We start from the raw sequence: 19,780 nt of genomic DNA on the forward strand, positions 1-19,780 counted from the left end.
GGTGCGTGCAAGCAAAAGAGTGCGCGTAACCAAGTTGTTAATAAAACAAATCATCTGAACTAGAACCCATCATTTCCTCACTTACCTGCCTTAACGTGACAGTATAATATTCCACGTAAAATAAGTGTCCTGGTCGAGACACGAACAGCACACCTTCCAAATTCAGGTCAGGTATGTAAACCCTTGAGTTAACTGCATTTTCACTTATTTCATATTATTTCTCCCGCGATTTCAGTCCTACCGTATTTAATTCTTATGTGTGAAGGAAATTCGAACCTGAAAATTCTCTTTGTTATTTCAGCGGGCCTATATTGGGTTGGTAAATTACTGTCTTAAACAATTGTGATGGCACCACTGTTAGCATTTCAATATGGTAGCGATATGGGATGTGAAGTCGGTGACTGTTAACGAGAAGTGATGCGATATAAGTGGACATATAAAAGTCACTTTTTTGAACGAAAGTTTAACAATAGTTACATCGTTTCTTGATACAGGGCAGTAACTATAGAGCTTCAAGATGGATCAGATGTTACCAAGCCCAGGATTCAGCATACCTAGTATAGGAACCCCTCTTCATCAGCCAGAGGAAGATCAACAGATTCTTCCTCACGCTCAACAACAGCAACAACAACAGCAGCAACAACTTCCGCCACCTCCTACGTCTTTACAACAGATGCCTGTTTTGTCCACCCCACAGAAAACGATGCACACTTATGCACCATCAGGGTTTACACCACAGAGTTTAATGCAGCCTCAGACACCAGTAAGTTATCCCATCGCTGATTTTATCGAATTCTCAGGCGTGCTTTACATCCATAATTGATGTATTAAAATTCCAGGAACGCCAATTTGAAGACCTTAAGGTGGCAACCCCCACTATCTGACTTTTGAAGTGGATTTCTTTCAGTTGACCTACTCCTTCCAGCTGCCCTATGGCCCTGGGGTCTACTCAGCCTCTAACAGAAATGAGTACCATGAATTAATTAAATAATTTCCCTGGGGAGTAAAGCACGGCCTGCACGTAAGGCTGACAACCTTACCGCCAGCTTTGAGCCAATTGTCTAGATAATGCGGGACCCTCAGCGTCTCATAACCCTATGGACCTTCACGGCCTGTTACAAGGATAGCTTTACTTTTACTTTTTAATGCCTTTGTTTTTTGCCTGAAATTGTTCTTATTTTATAAGCATTCTTTTATACACATGCTGGCTTTCTACCAGTCAGTTATGACAGGCTGTACAGTGGCTTACTCTTGCTGTACTGTTTCTGTTTTAGCAAAACCTAATGTCTCCAATGGTAACTCCTTCGAGTCAGATGGCAACACTTTCGAATATGGGTCCAGCTACACCAAGTCCAATGACACCCATGACACCCTCATCAGCCGATCCAGGGATAATTCCACAGCTTCAGTAAGTTCAAATACATACTTGGATGAATTTCATTTTGTCACTTTCTGTGAGATTTGGCATTAGAAATCATTGGGTTCTGCTATAATATAGACCATGCAGTATGAAAGTTGAGCCATTAGCACTGAGTGAGATTTGGATTGGCTTATTTGGTTTCCAGTTTTATATGCAGCAGCAAACAAAGTTATTTGCTTGCATAGAGTCAGTTTGACAGCAAAAGGAATGTGGGCTACAAAGTAAGCCTTGGGTGCAGCAGGGATGTGCCTAGGGCTAGGGAGTGAGAATGGTTTGCATTGCAGTGTTTTCATTCTGGTGACAGCTGTCCGTAACTGGACTGTGCAGTGCTTTTAGTGAGCAGTGTTATGTCATAGCCACACCTGATGTGAACAAGTGCATGGATATAGCTGGGAAAGTGATGTGCATTCAAATTTCCTGTAGTTGTTTGTTTCCAAGACAATGGTGATTTTTGTTACATTAATACAGACTTCTTAAATCATGGTTTTGCCAGTAAGACAGTATTATTTCAGTCTATTTTTCTGCCTAGCATTTAATAAGATAAGCTTAAAGTGTGTCAGTATTCAAATTTAAAGTGATAGTTGTAATTCTCCATTGTAAACAGATGTTTGTATAATTGTTAGTGGATAAAGGTATTCCTGTAGTAGGCCATGGAGGCCCAAACGGTTGTGAGATGTCAAGGTTCCCATGCTGTCTAGACAGTTGGCTCACAGATGGCAGTGAGGTTGTCAGCCTTATGTGCCAGCTGCCCTTTACCCCCAAGAAAACACCCGGCCATATTGTGTCCAGAAGGATTAGATCAATTTGAAAAATCCAGTGGGCTCATTGGGATTCAAATCCGCAACCTTCTGACTTATAGCATAGTGGCTTAACCAACTTTGTTACTGCATGCCCCCTAATTGTTAGGAGAGAAAGTGAGTGTGAAGGAAACACCAAATGATTGTTTTTCAGACACCACCAAAATTTTAGAACCCAACTCCAAAACTTGATACGGCCAAGATGCACTCTTAGTCCCAGGTGTGACTGTTACCGAGTCCCATGAGGGAACACCTAGGAGTTTATATGAAGGCCTCACTTATATTTATAGATCTGCTCTAAGTGAACACAAATTTAATACCAACATTGACAATTATAAAGAACCAGCAGACACACATGGAATTAACCCCTCACTTTAAAACAAAATACAGATCATAGATGTGTGTGTGTTTCTGAGTGTGTGCTGGAGTGCACACATGCATGATTGAGCATAACAAGCAACAAAACTTTACATAAATACACAGAAAGAATGCCAACAGATTGAAAATCTAGTTTCTATTAATGTACAGTGATATTCCTCTTTAGTGTTCCCCACATTTGGTGAATACAGTCAACTCTCAATTATCCAGGGGCGGATTAACTGGTTTGCGGCTTAACTGGGGCTTTTTTGAGGCTTATATGTTGTTTAGTATTCATTCACGTTTGTTTCACGTGGTGAGTTGTAACACTATTTTCGCACTAGTGTGAACCGAGCTCTGCAGTTTTTGGTCCCGTTATGCTAACACAATGTTCTAGGGTAGGGGTGAAAGAATGCAAGGATTTGTGGAAAGTTTCAAGGACAGATACACCGCCCCAGTTGGTCTCTTTGTATTGATCTTCAAGTGCGTTAGCAAAATGTCAGAGTGTAAAAGGAAGTGTGTTGTGTTAAGTATTCAACAGAAACTTGTGTGAACCGGGCTTCGAAATGTTAAGCAGTGACGAAACCGTAAGTTCAGCGGGGGTGCAGCCAGAAGAGCAGAAAGAAAGTGAGAATGAGGAAGAGGTGGACAGTGCTGCTATTAAGAAAATATCACATGGTGCTGCTCTTAATCATTTGGAATCCTTACTAGACTATCTTGAGAGTGAAGAGAACAGTTTATTAAGTGACAAGCTAATATTATGTAGGCTTCGTATGGATATCTGTAAAAAGGAAAATGCTGCGAAAAAGCAAACGACAATATTAATTTTTGTAAGTGTTAAGTGTGAATATTCGTAAAAAGTGTTGGATGTTGTTGAACACTGTGATTGAAATAACTAATTCACATTTCAGTATAATGTAAACAAAGTATTAAATAGGCCATGAGATGACATAAAAATGAGGTTGAGTAAATTTAAATACAGGTAGGCCTATAGTATTATGAAGGTACAGTATTACAGTACTACTTTTAATAACATTTGTCTTAACCGGATTTTCAATTAATCGTGATTTCCATGCCCACCATTATCCCGGATAATCGAGAGTTGACTGTACTTCTTTTCATTGCAGCCAGGGCACAACATAAACACTGCATCTAGTGAATTTTCATTCAGTATGACTGTGATCAGAACATCGTTATTGACGTTTTGTCTTTGCTGGAAATTATTCCCACACAACCATTGTGTTTATTTTGTATGCCTTTAATTGTTTTACAAATTAATTTGGTAGTATATATTTGTATATAGTATGTTTAAACATTTATTTCAATACCCTTCTTATACTGTTGAGGAATTCTTGCTTTTCTGTCAAGACCTGTCAAGAGGTGTCTGACAGTGTACACTTCATTTAACTCCATGTCCTTGGCTGTGCTTATATATTCTTGCTGCAATTTGTATTGCTTTTTAACTATTGTATGTGTATTTGCTGCAATCTATTTCCTTTTAACAATTTTATGTGTTTTTTTGACAAGTATGGATTATATATGCTAGTGATTTTGTTTGTGAATGTACAAGTTTCCAATGTCTTGTTGGCTTGTTGACATGTTTTATATTCTGTGCCTGTGCACATTTGTGAATAATCTGAAACGCAAATGTATATGTATGTATGTATGTATGTATGTACTTGCATAAAGAAATGATTCTATCATAACCGAATAAAACAGCTCTTATAAGAAGATGAACTGTTTCTTTGTGTGGTTTTCACAACCGCCATATATTGAAAACCTCAGTTTGTGTGCGTCTCCCAGAGATTCTTAAGACAGAGAGTTCTCTCTGTGTTTGCTGTTGTAATGTGGGACAAGTGCAATGAAGTCTATGTTGGCCACCCTCGTGGCCTGACTTGCCCACCCAACACAAATGCAAGTGTATCACCTCAGTAATTACCACTGCAATAGAAATTGGTAATTAATCCTGCAGAGGCCAACTAGATTTCTACAGCCATAAAATTCTTTTTGTCCATTTCCTGATCTAATTCCTATTGAACTGCCTTCACAATTTAGCTTACACCTGGGCCACCTTCAGCCCCACTGTCTAAATATGGTCCCATCTAACCTCTTACAACATGGCTTTAAAAAGAAATGAGGGAGAGGGACAGACAGATATGAAGTTAGTTATAAAAGTTTCAGTAAATTCACCATTTTTCTCTTTTCAGGTCCACAAACCCCAATTCTGAACTATATAGAGCAGACTGTTACATTTTGTGCACTATTCCAGGAACATTGTATCGACTGTCAACTTGGGCTGCAAGCTGGATCTCAAGAAGATTGCACTTCATGCCCGTAATGCTGAGTACAATCCAAAACGTTTCGCTGCTGTCATCATGAGAATACGTGAACCTCGGACAACAGCACTTATATTCAGTTCAGGAAAAATGGTGTGCACTGGGGCGAAGAGTGAAGAAGATTCACGGCTTGCCGCAAGAAAATATGCTCGCATCATTCAAAAACTTGGGTTTCCGGTTAGTTAGAGTAGCAGTAATACTCAAACATTGGCTGTGCCTTAGCTCTGGTGCTTAGTCTCAGGCTCAGGTTCAGTCCCATGGCAGGTCACATGGGATTTGTTGTGGACAAGGGGGTGCTGGGGCAGGTTTTTCTCTGAGCACTTTAGTTTTTCACTGCCAGTAGTTCCATCAAAGTTCCATATTCATTGGCAGAGGCTGGTACATTAGGACCATTTGAGGCTGCACTGTAAAGGGACTTTTCCTCACCCTGCTTCTGCAACTAACTAAAATATCTAAGGGTTGAATGTATAAGGGTGTGCCTTCTCAGCCCTTGCACTATGACCTACAGTGATCTATTGTGCTTTATCTAAGGGTTACTGAAAACATTTTTCAGTATAGTGAATATTCAGTGAAGTACATGATAGTCTTAGTTTCCTGTGATGCACTACCATTCAAGCAGATGCAAGAGAGAAAGAGAGAGCGCCTGGATGTGTGTGTGTGTGTGTGAGAGAGAGAGAGAATACCATCACATGAAAACTCATTAGAAGCTAGTCACTGTGAAAGTGTTTACAACGTGCTTCAACCTATGTGGTTATCATCAGGTGTTACAGTTGTGGGTGAGGAAATTGCTGTCTTTCTACATTGATGCTTAGTGTGTGGCTGCCCTGGTGCATATGTGTGTATTCCTTCTTGTCTTGTCTCCAACTGCAACTAAGCATCGATGCAGAAAGAGTTTCCTCACCCACAACTACTAAGACCTGATGACCACATACTTGTAGGTTGAAACATGTCATAAAAAACTTTTAAAGTGACTAGCTTATAGTAAGTTTTAATGACTGTGGAACTAATTAAAACTAAGTGAAAAGTGGAACAGGATGCTGACTAGACAGTCAGCCAAATTGCTGCTGGCACTTGTCAGCACAGTTATTCTTGGCTTTGAGTCACATCAAAATCCATGATCATATGTTTTGTTCTGTCCCAGACATTTACGTGTTCTAGAAGTGGAGGGACACTATGGTTTTAGCACCAGCATATCGACAGTATCCAGGTCACTGCAGCATGCTAAGTAACATTTATACAAGGTATACGGAGGATTTCTGTCAGTGTAGGCTCGTGTAGCAGGTTATGCCTTAACTTATTTAACCATTGTGAAACTGTGACTGCCACAAGGTTTAATCCTCTTAGACTTCCTGTTGTGCAGTTGTTGTACAATTGGATTTGCATGGTTTAGGATTACTTCTGCCTGTGTCCTGCATAATTTAGTTGTGTAGTCATACACATAAGGAATTTTGAAAGTCATGTGCAATTCATGGACCGATATATGCTTATCAAGCTATGTATTGATGTACCTTTGCAGACTCCTGTCATCATTAAGAGAGTAATTATGGACATTATCTTTTTTCCCCTCCTTCCTAGGCAAAGTTCCTTGACTTCAAAATCCAGAATATGGTTGGAAGTTGTGATGTGAAGTTTCCTATTCGACTGGAAGGCCTTGTGCTTACACATGGACAGTTTAGCAGGTACGGAATTATTCTGTGCTTTGTAATTGGTTTTTTGGTGGATTGTCGGGTGAATTGTTTAGATGGACCTAGTTTGGACTCCAGTTAAATAAAATGTTCATTGTACAATGTCTCTAACTGAAGAAGTGACACGTGTGGTAAAGTGGGGGTTTTCAGCACTGTAGCTTTGGTGCCACATAGAAGGTATCCACATAGACTAGTTTAGTAAAATCATGTCTGAGGTCTGTCACGTGAAACCAATAGGATGACCAAGTATATGTCTGTTTGAATGTACATCTCAGTGAGTAAACTGTATCACTGTGTGTCTCCTTTTAATTTTAAGAATGGTATCCAACAAAATAATATGATTGGTTATGGTGTACCACTTCTGTGGTATTAGGAAGTAAACAGAGATATGTTACATGTTACTTTAAAGCTTTACAGGGGAAATCGTTTTCATCTTCACAGTATAGAGTATGTACATTTAATTAAGTTGTAAACTGTTCCGCAAGACTGTCCTCTACCCTCCAGTAGTTTGATACTTTGAAGCACTCAGCCTAATTTAATCTAACAAGATTGATTTTTATTTTCAGCTATGAACCAGAATTGTTTCCTGGTTTAATATACCGAATGGTTAAGCCAAGAATTGTCTTGTTGATATTCGTATCGGGTAAAGTTGTGCTAACAGGTATGTTTTTAATGCTATGTGAATAGTCATCAGAATAATTTTCACCTCACTGGTTTTACATATTTGCTCATGGTGTTATAAATTTTAATTTCAGGAGCAAAAGTAAGACAAGAAATTTATGAAGCCTTTGATAATATATATCCCATCTTGAAGAGCTTCAAGAAACAGTGAATGGCCCTGCTTTATTCCTATTATGTATACCACCAGAAAACCATGTGCATGAACAAAGGACTGTTTATGCTGAAGCCACAAACAGATAATCATGGATTCACTGATTTCTTCTGACTGGCTGAAGTTGCTTATTCAGCTCTGTGGGACCACATGACAAGAACTTTCTTTCAGAAGGTTCAGTGTACAAATATGTATCTAGGAAGTGGACAAGAATATTCTGCATGTTGAACGTAACTAGTCTTTCACATAGCTGAAATAGTGTGTGGAATAAGTCAGCAGCTTGGAAATTACATTCTGTTTTGATCAACCATTTCCCGTCATTTCTATTTCTGCCAACTAGAAATTAATTTGTGTGAAAATTAAAAAGTATGAAACTACTGCCATTTTCTCTTCCAAAATAAAAATGATGTGTCAAAGAAGGTAAAAGGCAAAGATATAACAGGCAGCATGTAACCTATATCCAGCAATGAATTTGCAAGTTGATGATTGAAGGCTTCCAGCAGTGGATCTACATAGGAAAATTGTGTTAGAAGCCTTCCAGCCAAGGGTAGGAAAGAGTTAAAAAAGTAACACAAAGGAATCAGAGTGATAATTTCAAATGTTGGGCATAACAGAACTCCCAGTTATTTTCTACAGCAGCAATTGGCTAAGCATGAAGCATGAAATGTAATAATTATAAAATGCAACTACAATTGGTAAGTGATACATAGCTGTTACTGGTGATATAAGAGACATAGGGCAAGGACATACCAAAGAAACTGGCCACTGCAACACAACCGCAGTTTCTGAGAAAAATCGCCAATTTCAAGCAGGCAACTGGTTTCCAGATTAGCAGGCACACAATGACGAAACTTCTTGAGTAGTTCCTCACATCATCTTAAGTACGTATGTTCGTCCAATATAATGCAGGATTGTGTTTTTTAATTTCGTGCAAACTTACCTTCTGCAATGGAAGATAATTTGTTTTAATTAAGGTCAATTTATTTTAATCAGGAAATACCGCATTCACACATGATACAAAATTTTGACATACAGTGCAACAGTTTTAGCAACATAGAAGACACCTGATGATGGTTGTATACAGCTGAACCATGAAATGTGGAAGGAGGGTGACTATATAATAAATTATATTTAAGATGAAAATATATGAGAAATAAATGAAATATTAATGCAACAGGACAATACAATACAATATTAGGAAAAGAAAAATTTGGCACATCCGTTCTTCTGTGACAGTGGAGGAGCGTATATTGTTTTGAATTAACTTAACCTGGATCCAGACTACTTCGTCTCATGAGAAATTCTTTCTGAAGCCAAATTTATTTTGTTCTGCCTAGCATAATCCGGGTGGCATTGCCATATATACCAGGCTCTTGCTCAGTTAACTTCGCAAAAACAAAATTAGCAGCTTCATCAACTTTTCGTGCCATCTTAAGAAACGAATACTGAAGTGCATTATAGAACAGCTGACACTAGGAAACCATTCAGCAATGCAATTGTGAGAAGACTGATAAGCTCAGTTGCCTGGAAGTTAAGTTTCTCAGTCTTTCTGTGAGTTGCGTTGCTGTTTCCTCAATTTGTGCTGCTCCATTCAGTAACATGTTCAACTCAGGCTGATAACAATTCTCGAAAATTGCAGTTGCCAGTTTCCTTGGTGTGCCCATGCCTTTAGGTATTAAGCTGTTTCGGTATCTATAATGTGTATATAATTGTAAAGTGAAGTAATCTTCTTTTGTAAAAGGATTTTAATTATTATTATTATTATTATGTACTGAATTTGTGTTTCATTATTACGCTTAATAATATGGCATATTTGCTCTAAGCAAGAACTGTGGAGCCAGAGAAACAGCCGTTGCTAGTGAACAGCTCTGAAACAACATTCTTTTCTAGGCAATGGCCACGAAACAAACAAGACAAACGTGTGTTGCTTGACAATTGAACAGCAACAGAGGAACAGTGTTTTCTGTGCAGTCTGTGCCAAGTAGTTATAATTGGGACGGTGTGGGGCAACCACTTAGGTGTAAGAGTACTCAGTTGAAAGTTGGGCTGTGAAGAGAAGACTAGGAGTTTGGTGTGAAACGATGGCCAGCTTGGGAGTTAGTCAGTAAAGAGAAGGCAGCTGGAAGGGAACTGCCATTCAGAGAGGACTTGAGCCAAGAAGCAGAGGAATAGCCATTACCAGGTAAATACTAGTGCAGACACTGCAGGCTTGGAAATGACAGCATTTGTAATAGTGATTTGTTAAGTGTATGGAAATTAGTGATGACGCTATGATTAAGTAGAATTACGAGTTGTGTGTTAAAGCAGTCAGTAAATCCCATATCCAATCCAGAACCCAGTCAAGAGTCACTCTGACACATGACAATCATCTTTCCCATGATCTTATTTCCGCCAGTTTGATTTAATTTTTTTAAACACTTGATATGTTGGGCCAAGATGCATGATAGAGAATAGCACAAGAGTATCTTTATAATACTTTGTTTGCTACAAATTTTCAGCAAATGATAGTGAAGTAAACTCCATAATATTGTCACGTGTATATGTGTGTGACTGTAGATGGGGTTTGGATTAATGACTTGATTTATTGACTGCTTACAGGTTGTACTACAAACAACTATAACCCTATCTCTATTTCCACACTTGATGGTTCACTGTTACACATGCTAGCATCCTCAGTCTAGTATGGTGTCCATTATCCGTTACCTGGCAATGGATTTTAACACAGGAACTATAATAGTCTCACACTCCAAATATCACTATACTACAGCACATAAAGTTTTCTCTTCATCATTAACTTTTTTCTTCACAAGTGAACTGCCAACCCTCAACTCACTCTCTCGATTCCTCAATCCTTTGAGCTGGCCTGGGTTCCTTGTTATATAGTCCCAGGACATACCCAATGGAAAACACCATCTCTCAACAATACTTCAATTGTTGGGCGTTGTCGCAGAAGTGTTTTTACCAAGCCATTGCCTAGAAATTGGCTTATCGTCTGGCTCCACTGTTCTGGCCTTCAGGTGTCATGTTACAATATTTCTATGGCAAATTAATGAAACATTGTACAAATATCAGAAATACATTGCATCACAGAGACAACACTTCCACTCCACAGTTCTGCAAGTGTAATAAGAGATAGCAGGATTTATACAGAGACTATGGTGCATTCATCCAAATTTTCTTTGGTTTTTATAAGTAACAGCAGATTCATCCAGTAAATAGATCTCACTGTGGTTGATCCCAAGGAAGATCCACTGTGTACATAATAACAGAATTGCTTACTCAGTACTGTCCTATAATAAAATACTGATCAATTTTTATATCTTTATTCTTCTTCAGTTTTTATACAGCCACATTCATTCATTGATTCATTCATTCTTAGAGGGGGTGGGTTTTCCCCATGCACCACGACCAGTAGTTTATCTATTGTGCGTCCCCCTTTTAATTTCTACTGTCTCCATACCCTACCAGTACTGGTGCTCGCTATCAGCCCCTTTCTGCCGGCGAGGTCGGCCCTCTACTGGCAGTGGTATCTGATAATTAGTCCCTTTCTGTCAGCGAGGTCGGTCCTCATCTGGCAGTGGTACCTAATACTTTCGCCATCTACCAGAGGCATTGGGAACTACTTGGGTGGGAAAATTGCCTAATTTAGCTCAGAGGTCTCTTAGAGACATGAGGTTCTTTTGCGTGCCGTAAATCTATGACACGGGACCCACGGCTTAAAGTCCCTCCCAGAGGACTTGTTCCCTGAATTCTTTCCGCCCTTAAAAATTCCACGACCTCCACCGGGTTTGAACCCACGTACCTTGAGTCATGAGGTGGAAACGTTACCCCTAGACTATGGAGGCTGCTTATACAACCACATACTTTGTTCATTATTTTTCTATAATGTTTTACTTCTTGAAAGGCTGTGTGAATCCTGTATGTCATTTTGTTTCAACAAAATTATTGGAGTGCATTCTCATTCTATTACAGTTCTGATCATGTTATTTTTCTGATACTGGGTCATCTGCATCTTCAGTGCCTTGTTCAGTTTCTTCACTGTCAGAAGTTTCTTTAATGTGAGAGAGAACCTCTGCACAAGTTTCTTGAAGAATTTCCTTTCCTTGTGCAGTGTCTTTAAATTCTCTTAGACTTTCCATTTCAGTAAGAACATTGTCACTCTCTGCTAGAGCTAATCTAGTAATATCTTCTACCGGTTCTCTGATAACGTTTCTGACACTGTCTGTACAATTTGTCGAGTCTTCTGCGGATTTGCCAGTAACATCATCCAGTAGTTGCTTGACCTTATCTTGTTTCTCATTTGTAGATATTTCTGTGGCCTGAAGGACACTAATGACATCACATATGATCTGCTGGACAGCAAAAATAGGATTAAGTAAAACTTCACTTGAATGAAGTTGCTGTGCTACACACTGAAGAATTCCTTCAGTGTCATTAGGATCTCCTTCTGTAGGCTGTCTTCCTGTAATTTTTTCTATTATATTGGGAAGAATATGTTTTACAGTGTGTGTAGACTCCTCACTGCTGGAAGAGTTATGTACCTTGTCAATGATATCTTGTACTATGCATAGGATGTATGACATCTCTTCTGGACTTTTTCCGGCAGTTTGACCTGCAACAATGTTATGAACCATGTTCCTTACTGCATGAATTATATCCGTAATAGACTGAGATTTCTGTTTGATTTCATTAAATATTTCTTGTACAGTGGTGATGTCATGTATAGAGGGTTCTCTTGAATTTAAATTATCTGTTATTTCTGCTAGAATCTGATGAACACCACCACCTTCTGGCTGCACAGATAATGTGTGCCCAGCTTCTGCAGGAATGGATTGAGTTATTTTGTTCAGAATCCCCCGTATACCAGTAAGGTCCATCTCTTCTGATCCTTCCTCTTCTTCTGCAGACGTTTCTTCGGGCATTGTAGGAAGAGGCTGTCCTGACTCTGCTTCGGGCCCCAGAGTCCCCAGAATAGGTGGCAGTGGTTTGCTTTTCACACTCAGCAGTCTTATTTCGTTCTTTAAACTTTCAATCTCGAGAGCTTGGCGTTTCTTAATTTGAATCAGTTTCTCAATCTCAGATGCATATGGGTCTTGGTTCTCATCTGAAGCTTCCTCCTGAAAAGTAAATTGCTTTATGTCACTTGTGAAACTTAGCTTTCAGGGTTTAGCCATTCTGTAGGAGCTGTTCCAACATTTCAGTGTATGTTTGTAGTCATCACCCCCGGGGTGAATGAGGCAGGAGGAGGAAGTGGAACACTTTGTAACAAGTATGTGTGTGGGGATCATATCAAGAAATATTAGATATCTGTATCTTGATTTGTCAGTCTTGAACTCTGAGAATTTTCAGACACTCTGAGTACTTTTACTGTATGCAGTAGCACACAGACTGTCTGATTCATCAGACTTATAACGGTTAGCAGTGCTAACACAAATCAGCTTGTCAACAAGACTTTTCTCTTGCTTCCTTTTTCAGCCCATACTGCATCAGTGGCTGATATCAGAAGAGATAAGTATTACACTTCAGTGTGCTTCACAGTTTCGATTCCTGATGAGATCACTGGATTTTTCAATTGACGAGATCCTTCCAGCTGCATGAAGGCCCTGGGGTCAACTCAGCCTCTAACAGAAATGAGTATCAGGAATCTTCCTGAGTGTAAAGGGTGGCTGGCCCATAAGGGTGACAACCCTATGGGCCTCCACGACCTCTTACAGGGATAACCTTACCTTTTTTACCCTTTTACCTATAAATTATGACTATAATGAAAATTTTGGCATGTTACAGAAAATTCTTGTCTCAGTTCTTAGAATATTTCCATATTGGTATGTTTTTGAACTGAAAATCGTTCTGGAATTTGCCTATATGTGTTGGTGGCTCAAGGTTAACCTGGTCCCTATTTGTCCCCCTGAAGATGTGGGCACCAGGGAAAAACTTATTTATGGACATGTCAGTCACTGCCTGGCAGATGGCCATAAACCCTGGTTCCGCACATTAACTCTAGAACAAGATGACTGTATCATCATCTCACTAGTGAAGAGAAAGTGAGTGAAACAAGCATGAATTCTCCATAGGTTAAACAGACAGTATGGGAAGAGACTGTTTGCCTGTGATTTGTGCAGTAAGTTTTCTGAAGGCTGCAAAGAGGTCTCAGAACTCTTGCATACTTACATTGAGGCAGCAACTGTGATATGAACTTTTGCCACATCAAAGAGCTGATTGTGGGAAACTGGGGAATTGCAATGTGTGATAATGCACTGAATAGTGGCATAGGTGCCGGAAGTGTTGAGACAATCACCCATGAACATTTAACTCTTCAAGAAGGCGTGTGTGCAGATGTTAATATTCAGCCAGAAGGTGCAAATTGTTGCTGTATCCGCTGAACATGTGCGCTGGCTTGAATTAAAGGGAAACATTCCTAGAGCGAATAGCAACCTTTGACTGGTTGTTGGTGCACTACTTCACTCCAGAGCCAAAGTGGTCCAGCATGGAATAGAGTCACAAGAGATCACACAAAAATTTCAAGACATAGCTGTCAGCTGGTAAGATCATGAGAAGTGTGTTTGGAGATTCAGAATGAGTTATCTATGGTGATTTTCTTTCACAGGAGGCAGGATAGCACAGTCGATATAGCGACTGGCTACGGGCTGGGTGACAGTGCCGTGGAAGTTTGAGTTCCAGTAGAGTCAAGAATTTTCTCTTCTCCACATTATCCAGACCAGCTCTGGGGCCCACCCAGCCTTGTTTCTAATGGGCACTAGGAGCTTTTTCCCCAGTGTTAAATCAGCCGGAGCATGAAGCTAACCACTCACCTCCAGCTAGTGCTGAGGTCAAAAAAATCCACTCCCCCATATGTCTTTGTGACACAGTGCATAATTAAGCATTTAGCTATTCAAACAGTTCTCTACAATCATACCAGACCCTATGCTGAACCAGTTCCAATTACTGCAGCTGGTTTCTCTTAAGATTGATTTTAGTGTTATTATTAGTTTCTCCATCAAAATTTTGTTCAATTTTTCAGTGTAGTCCCTTTGAGATTCATTCCTGTCCTAACTTGTAGCTCCACAGTTTAATGACATTAATGATATTTGGTGGAGAGTGCAAAGTGTGACATGACTTACCACATAAATTCTACCACTCATGTCATACATTTCATGAATACCCATACTATAAATGTCCTCTGGCCACATTAGAAGCCTCTGGCTCCTTTAGCTGGCCTTACCACACAGACTGTGTTACACATAAACCCTTGTCATCCCAGTTATTGTTGCAGACTGCACATTTCCCTATGCAGGGGAGTATTGTTTCAGTCTCTCTTAAGGTACTGAGATTCAGCAGAACTTGTCCCCCAGTGTCTGGTCCCCCCTCCCCCGTGATGTGGTTGTGACTTTCCAGATTTACCCACTTGCGACACCAAAGCATCTTCGCATCTTCCGTTTACCCTTGCCCAGGTTAATAGGCTTGGCTGTAACTGACATCTTCAAAATGGAATACATTGTTACAGTAACTACAAGTAAACTTGCTATATACATTTTATTGATGAACTTACTAGTTTGGAGGCTTGAATTCTTAATAACTTGTCTAAATTATGTTTTTCTTCTTCCAAGGTGGTCAGCAAATGTAGCTTCTCCGTATTTTCTTGTATATATCTAGAGAGATGTTCTTGCTTTTCACGAAGTTTCTCCTAAAGACACAAAATAAGCATTTTGACATAGTTGCGCTTCACATGTCAGATTATTGTTTTAAATTTGAAAGTAATGATTTTAATATTTCTTATCTGAAGTATGTGACAAATTCAAATGCATTTACTGTATAAGGTAAAAGTGTCTCATACGTGATGGACGAAGAACACTTGAATAATTTCTTGGAGGCAGTCAGCAGTGGTTGCTAATGATGACTGAGTCACAGCAGGAAATTGTATCTTCATACTCAGACGGGGGATAGGAACATCTTTTAAATTAGGATCCAGGTGAGACCATTTCAAAGCAAGTGTACCCTGGGAAGCCTATGATAAAAATTGTTAAAAAGATATGAATTGTATATGTTTATTGAACATACCAGTGGTTTAAAGCACAAATATTTCATATCCACTTTTGGCAGTTCTTGAGTTATTGGGTGCCTGCAATTATTAAATGTGCTGCCTTTGTTCTGCACATCAGGTGATTAGGTAGTGTCTTGTCACTGTGGAACCTGGTGACTTTGTCGTGGTGAACTGGCACAGGAGCAGGTGTTGTCCCACTTTCTTCAGTTTTCCTCTGCTAATCATCATTCCACCATTGCTCCAGACTTCTGTCACCACCCCCTAACGTGTGTCACAACCTCAATCACGCAGCACATTATCGCAGCCTTGGCTTTCAAATTGGGGGCTTCATCTCTGACCCAGCACTTTGCTGGTTGCGGGGTGACGTTTTTCCTTTTAACTTTATAGTCAAGTAGATGGTAATGTTTGTAGCATAATAGTTAATATAAACATGTTAAGCTGTGCAATTAATAACTACCTGCATTTCAAATATCCTCCTCTCGTATGCCTTCTTTATGTCTTTTGTGGAATATTTCATTTCAGCCACAAGTCTCCACAAGACTGACTCTTCCAACTCATCGAGGTCAATTTCTTGACCAAACTTCCTTCGCATACCCTCTTTTATGTCTGCCTTCAGTTTGTGAATCATCTCTGTCATATGCTGGCAGTCAGCCTTCAGTCTGCAGAAATGTTTTTGATTCTTCCTGCAATAAAAATGAAAATCTGTATCAAACAAAAGTAGCAAGCTGCACTACGCTGCATTTAGAAGATTTAAAGTTTTCATAAAAGCTAATAATGTAAGTGTGGTTGTCTGGGATGTCACACCATGTAGTCTCATAGAAGGTTTCCATTGTTTCAGATGAACATACTGTCTGCATGACGTAAAAGGTAACGCTCTCCCTGTAATGGGCTGTGGAGGCCCATAGGGTTGTGAGACATCAAGGATCCCACATTTTCTAGACAATCGGCTCACAGTTGTCAGCTTTATGCGCCAGCCGCCCTTTACCCCCAGGAAGATTTCTGATACTCATTTCTGTTAGAGTCTAGGTCGACCCCAGGGCCATAGTGCAGCTGGATGGATCAGGTCAATGGAAGAATCCAATGACCTCATCAGGAATTGAATCCGTGATCACATGCCTCCCTGCTGTGTGATCAAGGAAGCGGATGGTTATACAGGATGGAGGTAAAGAAATGGACGCCTCTCCGCTGTATTCTGAACAAACAGATGAAGGTTCCTTCCATGGAAAAGCCAGGATTTCGAGTTTTCTATGCTCTGATCCTTTTGAGAGACCTGGAACCTTCCCTTTTTAAGGCCTCATTTTGCTCCCTTTCCCCCTTATCTCCTTTCCTGCTACTCTCATCTTCCTCCTACACTTTCTCACAATTGTTCCGCCATCTTCCATTTCTTTGTCTTCCTTTCTTCTCTCAGTGAGCCTCTTCCTGCTGTGCCCTGTGAACTGGCAACTACTACTGTGTTCCCCATTTAAGGCTTTGATTGGCCAGTCCTATCCTCCGTAACCTGGCTCCTTTCCGTCATCTGTATATAACTAGTCACTTCCCTACTTGGCTTATTTCAGCCCTGAAGATGGGAGACAGTATGTTTCTCTGAAATGCTGGCAACATCGCCACAATCTAAGAACTCAATCAACATCATTAATTAACCACCATGAAAACCTAAAATCAGTAATCATGTATATTTGCATAATGGCAACATTATGTTCATGTGCCTGCATGTTTCACCTCCAAACTACTGGAAGTACTGTATTTGGATGAGTTTTGTTTGTGAAAGTCTGCGCTAAATGGTGAGGTTAATTTTGGTTAGTATCAGTTAGATGCAGATCCTGCTTTATGTGACACCCAATATATCAGTTTCTTGAAAAAGAAAAGCAGTAAAATATCCCACGACACTGGATGGTAATACATGACAATTCCTACCTCTAGCTACTGTTTTCATGTATAATCTTTCCACTCTTCCATACTTATATATTATAGTTCTTTGAGGGATGTTCTGAAATCATGATTTCACTGAATACACACATCATGATCGTGAAAAGTTCTGAAGAGAGCTTGATAGAATAAGCATAATAATAACAAGAACTACGGGGAAGAACTAATCACTTACTTTCCTTTGATATGACATGAATGCATGAGAGGTAGGCCTTCTCGGCCCTTGCACCGCGACCTCCAGTGGTCTATTGTGCTTTTTGATATGACATGGTCTGCATAGAAAGTAACCTGTACAACAGTTCTTTTACATAATTGTAGCCTAGCAACAATGTGGGTGGGGGCACACATACAGACACACAGGGCTCTACTGTTTTAACTCAGAAACTTGGGGGGGGGGGATACACAGACCAAAAGAAAGACACGCAGACAGCAAGGTGATCTCGAAGACTCCTTTTACTATTACAATGTAAGGAAAGTGGGCTAATGGTAGGGTATAAAATACCTTTTTTCAGAAATGTTTAACACTGTAGTACAGACAAACACTGATTTATTGTTGCCATCTTCAGGTCCTGTTTTTAGGGTCCATTGCTGAGCTCTTATGAATATGTTAATGAAAATTTCCCCTGGATTCCATGAAAGCCATGGATTTTATGAGTTAATTGTCAGTTACTATGAAGAACTGTGCTCCATTGGGTTAAAATATTGGCAACAAGTTCTTAAACTCAAAATATGGTTCAGTTAAGCCCTGATGGTTATTATTATGTTTGAAATAGCTTACTTTTGTTATAACACAGTTTATGTTCTTACTGTTTAAAGCACAGATATTGTGTATGTAGCATATATTAAACTCAGAATAAAGATGCATCAACACAGTGTTCTGGTATGACATACAATATTTCATAATCACTTGTCTCATAACCAAGGTTATTCCTGGTCTTAACAGTAATTGTTCAGAACACAGCACATTTAGAAAACAAGGACAGACAGTTGCTCAGAATTAATCAAAAGTGGACATAAAATACTTGTGCTTTAAACTGTCAATAAAAAGTGCCAAAGGCATCTTGTATCCTACGTGTGTTTCTCCATCTGAATTTCTGTCTCCTTCTTCAGTTCTCCTGCACGGGAGTACAGCTGTTGTAGTGTTTTCTGTGAGAAGAGCAGACTGTTGGATAGATTCTCCATGGTGTTGGTACCCTTTTTGAAGTTTTGGATCTGACTAAGTTTCAGTACAACCAAACACTCTACCTCATTTAACTTCTGTTGCTTTTCTGTCTGTAATGAACACAAGATGTTACAGATTTCAAGTATGTGGCAGTGACACCAGAAAATGAAAATTTCAATAATGAAGAAAATAAAGAGAAGATTGAACCTGGGGAATGCTTGCTAGCATTCAATTTTAGTTCTTTGGTGTTGCAAATGTGAAATAGAAAACTGAAATGTCTCATACTATTTTGTATGGATGTGAAACTTGGTCTCGCATATTAAGAGATGAACATAGACAGAGGGTGTTGGAGAACAGGGTGCCGAGGACAGTATTTGGTTATAAGGGGCAGGAAATGGTATAGCCATTCTTATAATGACATAGCTCAGGAAGGGAAACATGACTCCTCTCAGGTCATGTTGACTGGCTGCAACCTGAGTGCGCTCCTTGTCACCCAAGTCACGGCCAGTCAAAATAACCCAAGAGGAGTCCTGTTTCTCTCCCTGAGCTAGGCCATTACAAGAACAGCTACAGGCAAGGGCTGGAGAAAACTGCATATGATGAGCTTCATAACCAGTACTAGTTGCCAAATATTATTAGGGTGATGAAGTCAAGGAGGGTGAGAGGGGTGAGAGGAGAAATGTATATAGAAGTTAGATAGGAACACCTGAAGGAAAGAGACCACTCACATGACCTGGGAGTGTATGAGGAGATATAAAAATGGATTTAAAAAAATACAATGGGAGGTTGGCTGAGGATGAGGACTGCTGGCCAACTCATGGTTATGAAATTGGGTTCCATAAAATGCTGAAGTTTCTCAACTGGCTGAGCACCTATTAGATTCTGAAGAAGGACTGCTCACTGGAGTCAGTCAGTCAGTTAGTTTAATACAGGGTGTTCCTAAAAGAATGGTGGGATTTCATTGTCATATATCTCCGTCAGTTTTTGGAGATGAAAAGCAAAACATATACAGATTCATAACGTGGCTCTCAAATTTTCATTTTGTATATCACACTCTTTCCTAGCTCCATTTCCAACAGTTAGGCAAATGATAGATTGGATGTGCTGCAGGTGAAGATGCCCCCTTTCTCCAATGGCCACCCCAGTCCCCGGGCATAACTCCATGTGATTTCTTCTTGTGGGGGTACGTGAAGGACACCATTTATGTACCCCCATTACCCCAATCGC

The 19,780-nt window shown here is 39.8% G+C and overlaps 2 protein-coding genes across 2 annotated transcripts in view; one reads left to right on the forward strand and one right to left on the reverse strand.

The window, feature by feature from the left end:
• The first annotated feature begins 348 nt into the window (after nt 1-348).
• LOC111862654 (TATA-box-binding protein) lies at nt 349-7,804 on the forward strand. The gene is made up of 6 exons (XM_023848187.2): nt 349-763; nt 1,275-1,408; nt 4,844-5,087; nt 6,486-6,589; nt 7,162-7,256; nt 7,351-7,804. The coding sequence occupies exons 1-6, from the start codon at nt 518-520 to the stop codon at nt 7,425-7,427; spliced, it is 900 nt and encodes a 299-aa protein (XP_023703955.1). The 5' UTR covers nt 349-517; the 3' UTR covers nt 7,428-7,804.
• A 3,398-nt stretch (nt 7,805-11,202) lies between these two features.
• The window catches only part of LOC111862655 (cilia- and flagella-associated protein 44), a 62,620-nt gene continuing 54,042 nt past the window's right edge, over nt 11,203-19,780 (reverse strand). Inside the window, exons 25-29 of the mRNA XM_033750741.1 lie at nt 18,464-18,663; nt 15,923-16,148; nt 15,259-15,429; nt 14,974-15,108; nt 11,203-12,544 (exon numbers count right to left, since the gene is read on the reverse strand). Of these exons, the coding sequence (XP_033606632.1) occupies nt 11,411-12,544; nt 14,974-15,108; nt 15,259-15,429; nt 15,923-16,148; nt 18,464-18,663 (1,866 nt within the window). The 3' untranslated portion in view covers nt 11,203-11,410. The remainder of the gene's footprint in view (nt 12,545-14,973; nt 15,109-15,258; nt 15,430-15,922; nt 16,149-18,463; nt 18,664-19,780) is intronic.

The sequence above is a fragment of the Cryptotermes secundus genome, unplaced genomic scaffold (assembly GCF_002891405.2).
Source record: "Cryptotermes secundus unplaced genomic scaffold, Csec_1.0 scaffold5, whole genome shotgun sequence".
Taxonomy (NCBI): Eukaryota; Metazoa; Arthropoda; class Insecta; order Blattodea; family Kalotermitidae; genus Cryptotermes; species Cryptotermes secundus.